Raw genomic sequence first — 18,325 nt, 5'->3', positions numbered from 1 at the left:
CAACTTTTAGAGGGGTCGATATTTTGATTGAAACTTTCAAAAATAAAGCTTTTAATATTATTTTTTTAATTTGAAATTTTGAATTCGTTGATTTTGTGTTTTGAAATATCAAAAAATAATTTTGAAGTTAACTTTCTCTTGAAAAGAAAGTACAGCATAAGATAGAATTGAAAATAAAAGGTATATAGCATTAATATTTCTATTGACTTACTGATCGTACACTGCGTGGTACACACGATGACATTTTTCAGAATATGGCATTTCATACAGGTTTTCTCCGACACCCCCTTGGTGGCAGAAAAGGTTATTTTCAACCAGATGTATAGCCCAGTTTTTTGCATCTTCGGCAAGTTTAGTATCCCACGTTAACATTGAAAGTTTATGGCAATCTCTCGCTTTGTTGTGTGCATATAAACAAGCATCTAAAAACATTTAGTTTTTTTAAATCAACATTAATTGTAAAAGTATCGGACATAGACCCCTGTACGATTTCATAGTTCATGTGCCAGTAGGAGGAAGGGCAGATCAACTGTGGCAATCCGGAAAGAGTTTCAACCTTTCCAATGTGCTGCTGGAGTTTAAATAGTTAGAAGAAATCATTTTAAATGAAGTTTTTTAATAAATCTTAGTTCTAGTAGCAGCCATTAGTCGCATTACAGCTTTACAGGATAATCAGCCTTACCTCGATCGTAACACACGTAAATCTTTTTCGAAACACGTCTTCTCTGCCTTTGTGTCCTGTCACTTCCTAAATGAAAAAAAGAAGAGAAAAGTGGTAAGGTTTATCACTGGATATGGTTGATTTTTTTAAGTTACTCTCTACTTGACTTTCTTCTTCCTTCTTGGAATCAAATGTAGTATTTCGTTCGTTAGTAGTTGAAACAGTGTGAGAACTGCAAGTTGGCGATAAGATGAAGCATGCTTGTTTCGCCAGCAAACGTATTTTCTTTTGTGTCGCTGCATACATACACATCTCACCTGATTCTAAAAGAATTTTTGTTTTATTACAATTTACTATGTCTTTTGTAAGATTATCTAGCAATAGATAGCTGAATCAACTTCTTGAATTAAGAAATGAGGATTTGCTCGCACAATCTATAATTGCAGTGTAATGGAGAGGAAAGTTGTAGAGTTCACAGGAAAGTAAATAAATGTTAATGCTTACCTAACGTAGGGCCTCTGGTACCATGTCCTACAGAGTAGAATAATAGAACTATTTTATATTTGAAGAGTAAAACTAATATTAATGTTATGTTGTTTATACTCAAAAAACGTTTAAACCACATACAACGTATTACTAAATACTGTTAAAGTTACAATAATGGCTGGTCTGCTCAATGTTGCATCAGATAATGACCTTAATATGTTTTGAGTGGAAGGGTGGTTTAACATATTTACCATGTGTGTGGTACAATTCAGTTTGGCAGGTACATTACCAGGTACATGTGAAAAAAGATTTAATAATCTTGCGAAAATAAGTTTCTGCGAAAATTACTTGGAAAAACTCATTATTTACAAAATTCGCGGAATTGGGATATTTTTTTTCTCATTTTCTAAAAATTCATTGATACCAATTTTCCTTTGATTTTCACTTATGTTATAAATACGTAAATTATACAGATTGTTTTCTACAAAAAAGGCTTTATTAAAGTATTAATTTAAAATGGTACTGATCGCGAAAAAAGTACTGTCAAATTCTATTTTGCGAAATTCGCGAAAATTAGTTCTCGGGAAAATTACTTGTTCTTTTTTTAATATCTAAGGTAATCGAATTGTTGGTCAATTTTCGCTTTTTCGCAACATAAGACGTGAAAAATTTTATGTTCTTAATTCCGTTTAACTGTCGTCTTCATGAGTAAGGTGCATTGTTTAATATATTATGTCCAGAATAAACGGAAGGGGACAAAAAGAGAAAACGCTTCTAAAAAATACGTACTGTATAAATGTTTGTCGAGTCTCTCGATGTCAAACGATTAATTATTATGTTTTTAACTTACTTCCATCCTTATTGCCTTGACAAACTTTTAGGCGATACTGCAGTGACTCTAAAAGAACATGTCAACATAAATTTAACATATTTTTACCTGAAATATATTTGATTTGAATTTTGGTCAGTCGAAAACTCTGTGTCATCTGTTTTACGATGATACAAGATTTTTGTACTTTGGTTGCAAGTCTTATATTTTACCATAAAAATTAGGAATGTTACTTTTCGGCATCAAATATATTTTAAAAAACAACAACTCGTGCTTAAAATTCCCGCGTAGAGATGAATTTAATATCACTACTTATGACTGGTTATAAGGTTTTTGGTCAAATACAGTCAAACTTCTTTAAGTAATATTAAGTGGATCAACTTAATATCGTTGCATGAAAGCGAAGTGCTTTTTACTTTAAAGCTTTGTTCAACTATATTTAAAAATGTTTTTGTTTATAAGCGTTAACAAAAAATATAGTTTTTGTATACCTGTGCCTTCCTTCTTCTTTCTTCTTCTGACAGCACCCAGTTCAAAATTAGATTCTATTAAAAAATAAATATTTTCGCTGCAATTTCATTGGATTTTTTTTCAATTTCCATTTTCATTGGATAACATTGTTATTGATAAACGTGAACGAAAGTGTAGATTTATATACCTGCGCCTTCTTCCGTTTTGACTTCTGCTCCTAAAGATAAAAAAACACAGTCAAATGTTATTGGAATTCCTCACAACACTTAGTTCAAAAACAGATTTTATTAAAATATAATATACAGGTTTGCTTTGTAATAAAACCGTTTTTATTCAAAACGATCTACAATATTTAATTGACCATGTTATGAGAATAAGCGTGTATGAAAATGTAATTTTGTATACCTGTGCCTTCTTTGTTTTTGTATTCTGCTTCTAAAGATAAATGTTATGAAACTTAATTGCAACACTCAGCCCAAAAATAGTTTTTGTAAAACAATAAAAATTAAATTTTCGTTGCAATTAAAAAATAAATAATCAAAGCGATTTACAATATTTATCGATCATGTTTGCGATGATACGCGTTGAGATAAATAACATTATTTTCTTATTCACTTTGTTTAACCGAAAATAAGAGCCTTATTGTCTACGTAAACTCTTCAAGACTTAAGACGCATTCGAGAAATAAAACTTAGTATTTCTACGTATTTACAATTCCTAACATGCTCAATATTATATAACTACAGCACAACTCAGGTTACAACAACAACAATTTCTTACGGACTTTACGTCTATACTTCTTAATAAGACTTGTTACCTTGCTGAGATTATACATTTGAGTCTTATACCGATGCCAGGATAAAAACTTCCGGTTATTCCAAAGGGTATTGACTTGTTCTTAATTTTTCGGAAGAAACCGTATAGATAAGTAAAAGATGCTGTCACTCAGCCAATCTTAATATTACTTTCTGAGTAATTTCCTCAACTTACAGGGAAGGGGGGGGCGGGTTGTCTAGTCCCGTACGAATAAAATTGACTTGTGAGTAAAAATGGATAGGAAAGTTCTATTCAAGCATGCACTATCAGGCGCATGCGTAACTTGCCTCGGTTACTACGAAAATAACATTCTCAAATGCTATAAGACCTTCTCACAACACTTAACTCAGAAACAGATGTTATTAAAAAATTAAAAAATGATTTTCGTTGAAATCAAACACTTTTTATTGGAAGCGACCTGCCTTATTTAATTGACCATGCTTTTGTTCATCAGCGCGTATAAAAATCTAATTAAGTAAAATAACATTGTGAAATATTTTAAAACTTGCCGATAACACTTAACTCAAAAATAGATTGTAGTAAAAAAATAAAATATAGATATCCGTCGAACAAAACACTTTCTATATGAAGTAACCTACAATATTTATTGGGTTACGTTTTTATTGATCAGTGTGTATAAATATGTACAGTTTTTTACCTGCTCCTTCTTTCTCTTTGTCTTCTGCTTCTAAAGATAGATAACATAGACAAATGTTATGAAACGTCCCAACAACACTCAGCTCAAAAAAGATTTAAAAAGATAAAATACATAAATTAGTTGTAATAAAACACTTTCTATTCACAGTAACTTACAATATTTATTGGATTATGTTTTTATTGATCAATGTATGTAAATATGATGTACAGTTTTATACCTGTTCCTTCTTCTTCTTTGTCTTCTGCTTCTAAATATAAATAATATAGACAAATGTTATGAAACTTCCTGACAACACTCAACTCAGAAAGAGATTTTGTTAAAAAAGAATAAACCTAATTCCGTTTCAATTAAACACTTTTTATTTAAAGCGATCTGCAATACTTAATTGACAATGCTTTTTTGATCAGAGTGTATAAATATGTAGACTTGTATACCTGAGCCTTCTTTCTTTTTATCTTCTGCTTCTAAAGATAGATAACATGTTAATTTTTATGAAAATTCATGACAACACTCAACTAAAAAATAGATCTTATCAAAAAGTAACAAGGATTTTCGTTTCAACTAAACACTTTTTTTATTCAAATCGATCTGCAATATCTATTAGACAATGTTTGTTCATCAGCGCATAAAAAAAAGGAATTTCGTATACCTGCGCCTTCTTTCTCTTTGTCTTCTGCTTCTAAAGTAAAATAACATAGACTAATGTTATGAAACGTGCCAACAACACTCAGCTCAAAAAAGATTTAAAAAGATAAAATACATAAATCAGTTGTAATAAAACACTTTCTATTCACAGTAACTTACAATATTTATTGGATTATGTTTTTATTGATCAATGTGTATAAATATGTACAGTTTTATACCTGTTCCTTCTTCTTCTTTGTCTTCTGCTTCTAAAGATAAATAATATAGACAAATGTTATGAAACTTCCTGACAACATTCAACTCAGAAAAAGATTTTATTAAAAAAACTAAACCTAAATTCCGTTGCAATTAAACATTTTTTATTTAAAGCGCTCCGCAATATTTAATTGACAATGCATTTATTCATCAGCGCGTATAAAAATTGAATTTTGTATACCTGCGCCTTCTTCCTTTTTGTCTTCTACTTCTAAAGTAAAATATTATAGACAAATGTTATGAACAACTCAGAAATTATATAAAAACGATGTACCACGAGATACTTCCCACACAGGGAGATATGCAATATTTATTGGACAATATTTGTGTTAATGTGCATTTATAAAAATATAGTCTTAGTATACCTGACACTTCTTTACTTTTGCCTTCCCCTTCTAGAATAAAAAACATGGTCAAATAGTATCCAATTAGAAAATACAATGCACATGGCATTGTATTAATAGAACAATAAAAACAAGATATTACTCTTTAATTTTATAATCCTGGTGCTACCTCCTTTGTAACTTTTATTCAAGAAAATCAAAAAGGAACGTTTTTTACCAAATATAATTTTATTTCTAATGACTTGATACCTTTGTTTTCTTCTTTTTCATCTTTGGTTTCTAAAATAGAATAATAAGATGCAAATATACCTGTTGATAAATCTTCTTCTTTCCAACGGAACGGAAATTGTGTTAGATTTCGTGCGACTAATTACTATTTCTTACTCCTTTCAATAAGCGATAGAACTTAAGTGATGTTATCTCTAAGATTTTTGTTCACCTGTAGATCTACCTCTATCCTTACCCACTGAAATTGTTTCAAGGTCACATAAAATAACATAATCCAAAAGGGTTAGGGTTAACTTTGTCAGGCAGTGGTTCAATAGGCTTCTTTGACTGTAGCGATAGACTTTATTCTACGCTGCAGATACAGTCATCAAAAATTTATAACATAATACACCATGCTTTCCAACAGAAGGGTGACAACTATCGGGAAGGTTTGTTAAAAACTTTTTGAAGACACCAATAAAATGACGCAATTAATTTTAATTACAGACCTTTCTCTTCATCTTTTGTCTCTTCTACATCTAAACAAGAAAATACATGTTGAAAGCTTAAACACATCATTCTAAAGTCTTATTTTGAACCCCTACTTAACACATGAGCAAGAACTTCAGAACAATGTAACTAGTCGATTTAGTGTAGGAAAAGAAAATACCTGCAAAGCTATTTACTGTGCCTGGTGGCAACATCTTTACTACATTGTTAAAAAAACCCTTTTATTCATTAAACAGGAGATGCATTATGACTTTTTACGACACGGTTTGGGCCCAAGTAAAACACTTGTACAAACAAGTATTGCATAATGGGAGCGGAGCCAGCAAAAAAAAACAGCATTGACCAAACCGGAACAAACATTTTGTTATCGAAAAATGACCAAGAAATTGAGTTGGGTTAAGTTAAATAATTTCGCACTTGCGTAGAGCAGTTTAAAAGAATTGTTAAACAATGCACTTGGTAATGACTAAATAATGGAAGGCAGTTTTAATACCTACCTATTTCTTCTTTCTGATCACTTGCTTCGGAAAGAAAATATTATAGGTCAAATTGTGCGACTAGTATTATTAATTACACAGTTTTTTATTTATTATTCTTATATTTCCGCAGTGTTTGGGTTGTTTTTTATATTTTTATATTTGTGTATTTTTATTTTATATTTTATTCAGTTTTTTTCTTTAGTTTCACGCGCTTCTAAAACAAAACTTGTACAACGTATTTTCCATACCTTCTTGCTCTTCATTTATTTTTGAATCTAAAGGGAAGAAAAGAATACATAACTTGACAATATTTTATAAATTTTTATACACGATCATGGCTTAGGCCGTCACCTTGTAAAGTTACAAACACAACCTTTTTTTGTAACAGAAATTTGTGAAAAAAATAATCCGATCAGTTTTCATACATAATAGGTATTACCAAGGGATTGTAGATCAGCAAAAGTAAAAACAATCTTTTCTGAGTTTACTTTGTACATGCCAATTGTAATAATTGATAATGGATCAACGGTGTCAGCGTGGTGGCCGATACTTTTTTATAAATGACTTTTGTACAATCCCAAACAAACTTTTGTCACAAATTATAATAGGAATACTTTTGACTCCGATAAGCAATCCGACCTTAAGTAATTATTAGTAGAAATAATTCTGCTCCTTGTGTACGATAAGTATTTATATATGACGAATTGAGATCAACGCAATTCTGAACAGTTAGTCAAATATATTTTTTTAACGAAAGTGTACATAAAAATATATTTTATAAACCTAAACCTTGCAAATATTAGTTATGCGTTTCTAAACGAAAAAAAAGGCACGCCGAGGCTTACTGATTTTGTTTCTCATTATTAGATTGATTTCAGTAGGAAACACACAAAATAGCTCCCAGGTTATTAATTTTTATTAGAATTTTTATAATCTACGAATAGGATGGAAATAAAAATAGTAAATCAAGCGTTGCAAATATGCAATCAAAGTTGGATTGAAGAATAATTGCGTATTCTTCTTCTACATAAAAGTATATCTATTAAATACTTTGGTCTTCCATATTCTCATCTTTCACTTCTAGAGCAAATTTGATAATATTAGGTTAGCCCATAGTTATACATTAGATTCGTTTTGAACGTCGCACGTCCAGATTTCAGCTGATGGTGTCGACGTTTGTAGAGTTAAGAGTAATAAATAATGCAAAAACAAACATGTATATTGGTTAAATAAAAAATGTTTCATTCTTAATCTACAGAAGCAATTCCTACTGCTTTCCCAATGTTTTATTTTATAGAAAAAACTCAACCTCTATTTCCAATAGTTTACGTACTTATTAAAGAAAAGTGTTAAAAAACCTTGTTATTTAAATGCCGTAATCTCAACATGCCTGCCTTTGTGTGTCATCATGCTAGGCATGATAAAAAGATTCTATATACTATAGGATTGTGCATTAAATAGCAATGACGAACACACCTGATGTTTTATCAACTGTTGCTTTAAGTTTTTTCAAATCCAGCGACACTGCTTCATTTAATTGCGTTTTCATACTGTCATCTTCGTTTTCTTGCAAAACCTGTGTCGTTGGTACTTCTTCTGTTTGCACTATATAATGTAAAAACAGGTAATTTTTTTAAAGAATTATTTTCCGATATTTGTTTGTTTTGGAGTTTTGTAGCTAAAGTGTGAACACATTGTAAGCCATAAACACAAAAAACTGGTTAGTGTAAAGCATTATAGCAATCACGCTGTTTGTTACAACTGTTATATAGGGAAGCAAAAATAGGATAACTTTATTTTTACAAACATTTCAAACATAGCAATTTTTTAAAATACATATACCTTTTTTGTCTGCTTCCTTTTCAGCCATTTTATATTATCTCTTTTAGTGGTTCTCTAAACAAATGAAGAACGCTATTTTATAGCTTAATGGCACTCTATTTAAAGAAAATTTTATATTTGGAGATTGTAGCTGTACATTGCTGTATGATTCCTTGAATTTAAGCAAAGCAATAAGTCAAACGACACCGTCAAGTCAAATTTATTTTATCAAAGTGGATAAATCGTACATTCAGCAACAATGACGCTGCAATATCTGATATAGTATACAAGCAATACATCCTTGTTAGTTGCCTTTTGAATTGAATGTTTGAATGTATTAGTCGGATTTTTAATTAAACAAAACTACAAAAGTAGGATTTCTTCCTACTTTTCTAGTTTCATGTCGATTGATTCAATCATTTCCGTTCAAGACAAAACCCATCTGTAATTACCATACTTGAATAACTAAAAAATTTACTTTACAATGGTCCCATGAAAGTTAAACGTAAACGCTTTGAACGTAATTTTTGTCCAGCAAAGATGCAACATTCAACAAATATTCAACGTGCAAAACCTTCAATGATTACACGTTTTGTAATGAAATTGTGTTTAAATTCCGCACAATAGCGAGCGCAATCTGTATAATTTGCAACTTATTGCATGGAGGATGTACGATAACTAGTTTATCAAAAGCACACAAAATACTATTTGAATCTTCTTTGAAATGCAATTAACATTTATGATGGTCGTTTAGAGGAGAAATTTAAAGGAAAAAAACATTCATATGCCAGGGATCAAATTGTTATGTTGAAAGGCAATATGCTGAAAATATTTGCTATTGTTTGGGCAATGGAGAAATATATTCTTTTTCCTTATTGGCGTTGGAATAATATTTTGTGGTTGTCATTGATGGTCCCTACTTCGTCGTAAACTGATCAACCCTGGTAAATTGACAGCATACATAACAGTAAGACTCAACAATTCTGAACCTAAGATTTGTCAGCAATATATTGTTACCGCTTATCCTAGTCGATTACTTTATGCTTACCTTCTCCTTATAAAAAGCCAAAATAAGCTCTAACAACCAGTTCAAAAAGTCCTCTCAGATAGTTGTTAAGGATGTAACTTTTGTTCAGATTGGTTTCAAGCGATGTCGCACAAAGATGTGTTGTGAGTATGTCGTGAATTAATTAGTGACAAAAGACTTTGAAAATGCCTCGGGCACTTTATGCCTCCTAGGTGGAAATTGTCCGTTGCCAATTATTCAAATGCATTTTGGGCGCCTACTTTTATCTATATACGGGACGTTACCTAAATCTTATCGTTGTAGACTATCAAATTATATTTACCTATGTATCTTTGTACTTATAAATACAAGTTGTTTTAAATTTTTCGTAGTATAACCCTTAATACTGGACAAGCCAGTGTCACCATAATGAGACATGCCTTCTCTCACTTTTCTGAAAAAAAGGCTCTCTTAAGCTAATCTAAACGTAACTTTCAGCCTATCATAAAATTTGGAGTTAAGCAATCAATCGAAAGAAATAACCTTAATTTATCAGTTAATTTTTAGCTTACAGTTGTAAATATGATTCAAAATATTTATTAAAAACAACTTACCGATGTAACTGCAGAAAAAAAAATTATATATGTATTTCAATATCATTTCACTTTTACTTAAATACCTCATTTACATTATATTATGATCTGTCATCAATTAATAATTAATAAATAACGCACACACAGATAGTATGAGAGCTTCAGCATGCATTATTAACGTGGGCGATACACTTATGGATTCAAATGTGTCTATTTATTATAAATATTTTACTTTTCATTAGCGTCACATATATATTATTTTGATCTTCTTCTGAAACAGAGGGAAATTTTGTATTAAGAAATTAACTAATTCAAAAACAAAATATTTTCGTGATCATTGATTCAAAATATTTATTAAAAACAACTTACCGATGTAACCGCAGAAAAAAAAAAATTATATATGTATTTCAATATCATCTCACTCTTACTTAAATACCTCATTTACATTATATTATGATCTGTCATCAATTAATAATTAATAAATAACGCACACACAGATAGTATGAGAGCTTCAGCATGCATTATTAACGTGGGCGATACACTTATGGATTCAAATGTGCCTATTTATTATAAATATTTTACTTTTCATTAGCGTCACATATATATTATTTTCTTCTTCTTCTGAAACAGAGTATTAAGAAATTAACTAATTCAAAAACAGAATATTTTCGTGATCATTGAAGCATCATTGTTTTTAATAATTTATGGTAAATTATTCAGTTGAAAAGTGACAACAAAAACATTTTTATATTGGCGCCATCTATTTTTTATTATTATTATTATTATTATTATTATTAATCATATTTATACAGGTTTACATCTTCAGTATGATATAATATATCTGCACTGTTATCAACGAGTGACCTGTTAAAACAAAAATAAACAAAGTAAACAAAGAGCCAAAAATTGTTTTTTGTTTTAAATAATATATATAAAATTATGAGAATGTTAGAAAAAAAGAAAGAAAAGAAAATAAGAATCAAATAGCAGACTATGAACAGAAAAATTAGCAAAAATGGGAATTAGAAAAAACTTGAGTTTAGGATTCAGACTTCACAACATTAGAAATCAGAGAAACAATAGCGTATCTCCGAGACACCCTGTAACGTATAGGATCAAGCTAAGGTAAGTTGCCAAAATCGAATTTGAAAAATAGGATTCTAAATTCACAAAGCCTTGGGTTACAGGGTATCTCAGCAAAAAATTAATCAAGCTAAGGTAATAGACCTAGAACTCACTTTGTTTCAAAAACTTTTTAAAATTTATCATACTCTTTTCTTCCCTGATATTAGAGGGGAGACTATTAAAAACTAAAGTTCCTTGATAATACGTAAGCTTCCGACCAGCTTCCGTCTTGATGATAGGTAAGACTAATTTAGATCTATTTCCTCTGGTGTTAATCGAATGGCTAACCAATTTGTAATTGCTGTCAACAGTAATATCGTTAACGGCTTTGAACACATCAATTGCTACTTTCCGTTTTCTTTGAGTGACGAATGTTGACCAATTCTTGCGGGTTTTGATGATGTGCTTAGCTCTTCTCAGCAAGGACTCAAATTTTCCAATCCATGTTTTATTCATTCCACCAAATATGTCGTAGCAGTAAGAGAACAGTGGATGGATCATTGAGTTAAAGATTGTTTCAGCAACATTTGGAGAAATTTTGTAACGTATTTTATATAAAAGTTTGATGCGTGAGATTATACGCTTGTATGTTTTTTTTAAGGTGATGGTTCATGTTAAGGTAAGTATCCAGTTGAATCCCAAGGTATTCGTAATAATCTCGTTGGTTTATATCATTTTGATCGATCACAATATTGACAGAGGCTTGTGTTTTTCGGGACGCAAAGACGACAAATTCTGTTTTGCCCTTTTTTGGATTAAGAATTAGGCAATTTTCCTTCATCCAATCGTGAATGATATTTGCATCCAAATTTATCTAGTTATGTTTAGTTGACGTTGTGCAGTTCGGCAAGCAACAACCGCTGAACAGTGTCAGTCGATATTGCATTTCTCAAAATGAAAGTCGGATTATTTCAGTTGCCTCCTACTTATTAAGCGTTGACTTAAGTAAACGGGATTTACGGTATATGTTGTATTTTGATGATTCTCTGCATCCCTAAGTGTTATTAAAGACTTTTATGCAACTGGCCTTTCCACCGGTCATCTGGTCTGACTAGGCTTGCGTGGGAATAAGTGCTTGTTTGTTTGCGCAGTGAACTTCGTCCCCTAAAAATGCCCAAATTTTAAAAGTTTTGGTCGAACAGTTTTTAGACACAAAATTTACCCAAGCATATGGTGGCAATTAGTTCTTGTAACACATTTCGAATTGGGTGGTGTAATCCACGTCTTTTCACAAGTAAACACGGAAGTGACTCAGACTGTCAGTAGTACGATCGTAGTTGTTCTGTACAGTAAACCATGTGTACACCGTACATCTTTCACATATCAAAGTACTCTAAATGTTTAAGCTCGTCTAACTGAAACAACGCCAAATGGTACTTCATTTTTGCCTTTAAGGTATTCTACTCAGAAACTGCCTTGTATTTGTACGGCAATCCATTTCCTGGAAGATTATCCAGTTGTTTTGTTTAACCCACACACGCGACCTTTTAATGGCTGCTTAAATTCGCACACGTTAGTTAGCTGGTTGGGAATTGAACCGCAAATGGTAATTTTACCTATATAATGATCGGTTGACAATGGGAACGGGTGCAACTATAGCATCTTTGCCCAACATTTGTATACCTCATCAAGCGACGAGATTTTTTTTTTTCAGGGAACTACCTTATGGCCTAATTCTTTGTTTATATTAAATATTTAAAACAAATACCATGCTTCATTTTAATCAATATGGTAAAATTACCATATTCCTTAGCATTTCGTTTTATTTAGTTGGTTTTACTAGACAATTTACCTACATTATCTTGAAAAGTAATATAATTTCTTTTCAGTGTAGAACAGGCCTTACAGTATTAACCCCGGTGTCATGTTGTCACGTTTTTTAAGCAAAAGGGCGGATTTTTCAGAAATTCAATCACACGTCGATTAGCATTCAAGTATTCAAGCACCCTGTTAGTGTCGATAATTCGAAATTGTCCTTAAGTGGAAATATCTTTTCTTCAATAAATTATTAATTAACTAACTTGAAACCGGTGTCACCGTAAAAACATACTCCCCTGAAATTTTACTCCCCAGTAATAATTTATTAGGAAATAAGTAGTCCCCAGTACTTATTTCCCGGGATATTGTTACTCCCGGGAGTATCTATTTACCATAAAGTTATTACTCCCTGCAGGAAGTTTTTACTCTCCTATTTTAATAAATAAAAGATGACCATTATTATGGTGTTTAGAAAAAGAATTTATTAAGAAAACTTACACCGGACTACCGAAAGAGTTAAAAATCCGGTGGGGTGGGTCTGGCTTCACTTTTTCAGTGGGGCCGTTAAAATCTCTATAAAAGCATTTATAAAAAGCAAGAGTTGTTTAAAGAAATGACAATACAAAAAGCTTTCAGAATCAAATGATTTTAATTGTTTCTTATAAATGGTTGGTATATATACAGCTGAACTTGACTTTAGAATAATCTTCTCAAGATCATTTGATAATCTATTTTTCTCACGATAGCCACAACCTTACAACGAAAAACTGTAATAAGATGAATAGGAAATAAATTAAACAAATACAACAAATCAAGAGAGAAAATATTTTTCGGAGCTTGAAATCTCATAAAATCTGGAAAACATGAACTGCTTGAGCTTCAAAACTTATAAATGAAATAAATAATAGAAAAATTGAAAAACAAACTTTTGACCTTGAGCTTAAGAACTTACTGGATAGAGTAAATAATAATATTTTGTTGTATATAATATCAACGTTTGAGTTTAAAAAATGTATCAAACAAAGTAAAAATAACTGGAGCTTGACACTCTAGAAAAACATAGAAAAGGAACTGCTTGAGATTAGAGAATCGATAAAACAAAGTATAAAAATTATGAATAAAAAGAAATTTAGTTTTTACTGGAAAGAAACTACTTCTTCATTCATAAAAGAGTGATTTCAAGGGAGTAATAATTTCCGTGTGGGAGCAATAATTTCCTGGAAAATTACCACTCCAGGAAATTATTGCTGGGGGAGTAATTTTTTTGGGGGGAGTAATTATTTACGGTTACACTGGTTTCTATATTGTTAAAACATCGCAATGCTGAAAATTAGCCAGAGAAACAAGAGATGACATTAAGTCAAGCGCCAATGTAGACTAGTTTCATAATGTAAAATTTTATTATAATGATGAAGATATTTTTGATATTTGTTGCGCGGAACGATTACCAGACCTTTACCGAAAGAGGATTACAATCTTTTCTTAAAATGCTTGAAAGATAAGAAAAAAATGACGATGAAAATCGGCAACGATGCGAGAGTAAGCGTGTTTATCGCCTTCTCAAATCTTACTGACGTCCACTGCAAAAGAGAAAGGATTCAATCTCAGGACAAGAAGAAACCAAAGTGTGTTATACACTGTTAATAAAATTTTTTATCTTGCCAAGTACGATTCCTTTTTTTCAGGTGTCCTTAATTAGAAATTCCATGTCGCTAATTGGAAACGAGATACCTTTTTAAATACCTTCAATTAAGTTAATGTCATTATTTGGAGATTTCATGTTGGAAATGTTTTTCCCATTTAGGTATTTTGCGGTTATCGGACCTAAACAATCTGAGGTTTCTGTCATCATCAAACATTACCACAGCAAGTTCAAAGGTGAAAACAGAGTAAAAAATTTCGAAAGATTACGAGCTGTATATACTGAAATATCATGTCATCGCATTCAAGCATGGATATAACAACGAGTGACAATTCAAACTTAAGCCGAAATTTACGCACAAAGACGAGATGGTCCCTGTCAATGCAGAAGCACCAATGAAGAGATTGCAAGTTGAACTAGTAGGAATTGCTGCATCGAAATCCCGTTTCAATGGTAGAACCTTTTCAAATGTTCTAGCACTATGGATGTCTTTTCCCGATTTTTCTTCCAATCACATTTAACATATCTTTCGTTTGTTTGGCATGCAAATCATGTACAAACAGAGGTCCTCTTGTTTTCTTTTGTGATTTATTTTAAAAATTTGTGTTCTAACTTAATATTTAAGAATCTGACCGTCATTTCGAATCTTAATTTACGTGAGGTTGACAAATCATTTGCAGCTGAAGACTAGTATATTAATTTTGCAACGCACATAAAATCAACAGTTTTCTGAATTTTCATGCAGAATTGATGTAGTTTTGAATAATCTCTGCATCAGTATGTTTTTGGATTCCTCTATATTTTTAGAAATATATAGTTGTTATACTCACTTGTTGTTTACATGAAACAACATTTTATTTTGTTTATTTTTTAGTAGGTGTATTTTGATGTAAATATTTCTCATCTGACACAATAATAATAAAATAAATCAACACAGGTATGGAAACCAGGTCAAACCTTTTTAAACATTTGAGCACACTGAAAACAATACTGCGAACTGACATGCCTACCGAGATCTTGGGTAAGCATGATCGAGATCTCGGTAAGCGAGTAATGCATTTTCCCATATGAACAGAAGTTTCCTTGGTAGGCGAGATAAATTTATGTTGATTCGGCAAAAAAATTTTAAAATAAACAATAGGAACTTAATATTTGGTATTTTCTCACCCAAGGAAAAGTTCTTTCGCCCATGCCATATGAACAGCCCATTAACTAGTTTCTACCATCTGTATGAAGCAAAATATGCTCAAAGATTTACTAAAATTTAGCATGATAAATTTATGAGTCATGAGTGAGTCAAAAATAGAAGAAGGTCGAAGAATTACAGGGATGTTCTGCCAATAAGTGCCTATATTACTGCATGAAGGTTGGATGTTATCCAAAGAACCTGCAGGCTATCTCACTTACAGCGCCCCCCCCCTCCTTGACCCCAAAGTATAGCCGTTCTTCGTGTTTTAGGACTGTAAAAATGTGTTGGATGCCACCAGGGGGCTTACAGTGTCCCCTAGACCCCTAACTGTTTTGGCAACTACCTTTGTTCCTTGATTGTCACTAAAATCTTAAAATCTCAAAATCTCCCACTAAGCCTAAACCACTCCCACTTTGGAAATTGTAGCGCCGCCCTGTGTTATGCTCCACTTTATAATACCTGCCCCACTTTGTAATAAATTTTGCCCCACTTTGTAATTTTGGAACTGCTCCACTTAGAAGGGGATCGTGCACTATGAATTCAGAACTAAGCACACTGAAAGGTGACTCAAATTGGAAGTTATTAAAAGTTATAAAGTGAAAATATGCTTGCGGGTACATTATACTTGCGTAATACTCAACCAAACTTAAATTTAGCTCGTAAGCTGCGCTCATTAAAAAACACCCAACGCTAAGGTCCTTCCAAGATGCATCATGTCCCTCACTGACCGTCAAGTCTGCCAATCGCTTTCGCTACTTCTGTTTTCAAACAAAATGTTTCTAGAAACTTTATTTTTTTAAAAGTAAAGACAACACTAATCCCAAGTCTCGATACCAAATTTAGGTGCATCTCGTGTACTTTAATGTGTGAAATGTTTTCGAGAAGAAATTGCTAATAATCGACATCTCATTCACGAAATTAACTTCCTCCAAAAATAATATATTTTTGTGTGTTTTTTATCATATTCTTGAGTTTTTTCGTGATAAGCGGTTTTTTTAAAAAATTTACAGAATCCTAATTTGGCAAAACTAAGTTCTGCAAAAAAAACTTTTCGCATAAAATTCGTTCGCAACAAAATTGTTCTCGTTAATCCAGGTATTTGGTGCTGTTTGGTAGCGAAAAAATTTATCACTTTCTTTTAAAATAACAAAACCCTTCAGATCAAGAAGTTTAAAAAGCCCTTATTGATTTCCGTCGGCGCTACGCGGGGCGGAATCTTTAAAATCACCTAATGGAAGATAGATAGATATCTAGAGACAGCACAGAGCCTGGACGCTCTTAAGTTTTGTCCAGGCTAAAATCTCAAAAAAATTACAAATTTTTAAAAGGCAATGAAGATGCTGTATTTTAATCTATGTCAATTTAATGACCAATATGAACAGAGATTGTGTACTCTTCGTGTGGCCAGAACATTTTGTGTACTGTCATGACTAAAAGTGCTTACATTTTGTTGGTCGCCCTCTTGCCACTTGTTGGTCTCTGATTTGGTTTTATTGATGTAGCTGGGAACCTATGCACATTTTTTAAAATCGTGTATTTTGTCAGGTTAGAATTATTTTAGATGTAAGTAAAAAAGGTGTGCTAGATAGCTATCCCATTTTTTGGTGCTGACATACCCCTTTTTATAGTCGTGAAATTACTTATATACTCACTATCGTATAATAACTTCGTATAGAGCCAGATAGCTAGCTAGCTACATAAAATATTTCTTTGATTAGAGTTTCTATTTTCCTAAAGAGCAGCAACGAAAAACATTTGTCCTGCTTTGTGTATTTTTTTTTATTACTGGACACCTGACTCACCTGACGCCTGTTCTTATGGGGGAAAAAGGGCGCTAAAAAAAATTCTAAACAACACTTTGTGGGACCACTTCTGTCAGATAAAAAGGCATATTCGCACAGGATTTTTTTTAGATTTTTTGCAGAAAAGTTGCGGAAACATGACAAAAGTTTATTGTTGCAGCACCGAACAGTCAGGGTGAACTGATGATTAACCTGTAACAATATTTATATTTAGCTGATGCAAGATAATTAGACGCTACGCATATTATAATTAGCCGTTAAAGGCTTCTTTGTGTTCTTACCAGCTAACTGCGTCTTTTCCATGCTTTTTCTTGAAATCAGAATAGTTTTGTTCTTTAATAATGCTCATTTTGAGCTACGCAGACTCAATTGTGCTCCGCGCTCTACCAGACAACTCCCTGCAACATTCAACAGCCCACATAGTGTGCCATCTCCCCTATTTCCTTCACATGGTGGGTTAAGCTAGGGCTATGGTACTATTAACTCGCCCATTTTAAATTGCTGCCAAGGGGAATCGAACCCCATTCTTTCGCACAGAGTACCAAAGTTATAACCACTAAGCCACTATGCCATTGAAAACAGCTAACTATTCTGTGACTGGCTAATTATTAGTTCTCCTTGAGTGCCTAATTTTCTTGAAAATTTTTCTTGAAATAAGCGTAAGTATCACAAATATTTTTCTAGGATTTCTAAGAAAAGACTTGATTTTTAAAAATCTCACGAAAAGGACCATCAATTTATCAAATTCGCAAGTTTATTGTGTGTTTACCCTTTTTTGTTTCAACTTGTTAAATTCAATTCATCAATTTAAAATTTCAGAAGTAATTTTAAAAAAATTCAACTAATCAGACTCTCTGAAAAGAAACTCAAACCTGAGAATTCGAATCAAAAAAGGATAACAAACAATTAAATTTGTAGAATTCAAAAAATCAATTTCGATAAAATAAATTCTGTATTGTCCACAGGTTTCAAAATCATGGATCGCCTGCTTAATACGTTACTTGTTTAACAAAAATATCACAAACCAA

General features: G+C 31.9%; 1 protein-coding gene across 3 annotated transcripts; it reads right to left on the bottom strand.

Moving 5' to 3' along the window:
* Nucleotides 1-243: 243 nt before the first annotated feature.
* On the bottom strand, nt 244-9,912 carry LOC130630649 (myb-like protein X). Of its 3 annotated transcripts, XM_057444221.1 has the most exons (20): nt 9,803-9,910; nt 8,204-8,257; nt 7,838-7,966; nt 6,610-6,636; nt 5,882-5,911; nt 5,415-5,444; nt 5,187-5,216; nt 5,003-5,032; nt 4,785-4,814; nt 4,571-4,600; nt 4,356-4,385; nt 4,139-4,168; nt 3,922-3,951; nt 2,853-2,882; nt 2,635-2,664; nt 2,468-2,521; nt 1,998-2,045; nt 1,166-1,192; nt 683-984; nt 244-422 (listed from the first exon to the last, which is right to left on the bottom strand). In XM_057444221.1, exons 2-19 carry the CDS (start codon nt 8,229-8,231, stop codon nt 749-751), a joined length of 879 nt encoding a protein of 292 aa, XP_057300204.1. In that variant the 5' UTR covers nt 8,232-8,257; nt 9,803-9,910; the 3' UTR covers nt 244-422; nt 683-748. The 3 variants fall into 3 exon arrangements, with proteins under 3 accessions (XP_057300204.1, XP_057300205.1, XP_057300206.1); XM_057444222.1 differs by lacking the exon at nt 4,356-4,385 and having other exon boundaries at nt 9,803-9,912; XM_057444223.1 differs by lacking the exons at nt 4,139-4,168; nt 4,356-4,385; nt 4,571-4,600 and having other exon boundaries at nt 9,803-9,912.
* Nucleotides 9,913-18,325: the final 8,413 nt, after the last annotated feature.

The sequence above is a fragment of the Hydractinia symbiolongicarpus genome, chromosome 2 (genome assembly GCF_029227915.1).
Source record: "Hydractinia symbiolongicarpus strain clone_291-10 chromosome 2, HSymV2.1, whole genome shotgun sequence".
Taxonomy (NCBI): domain Eukaryota; kingdom Metazoa; phylum Cnidaria; class Hydrozoa; order Anthoathecata; family Hydractiniidae; genus Hydractinia; species Hydractinia symbiolongicarpus.
The sequence above is the reverse complement of the archived record's forward strand: the minus strand, read 5'-3'. Positions and strand labels throughout refer to the sequence as shown.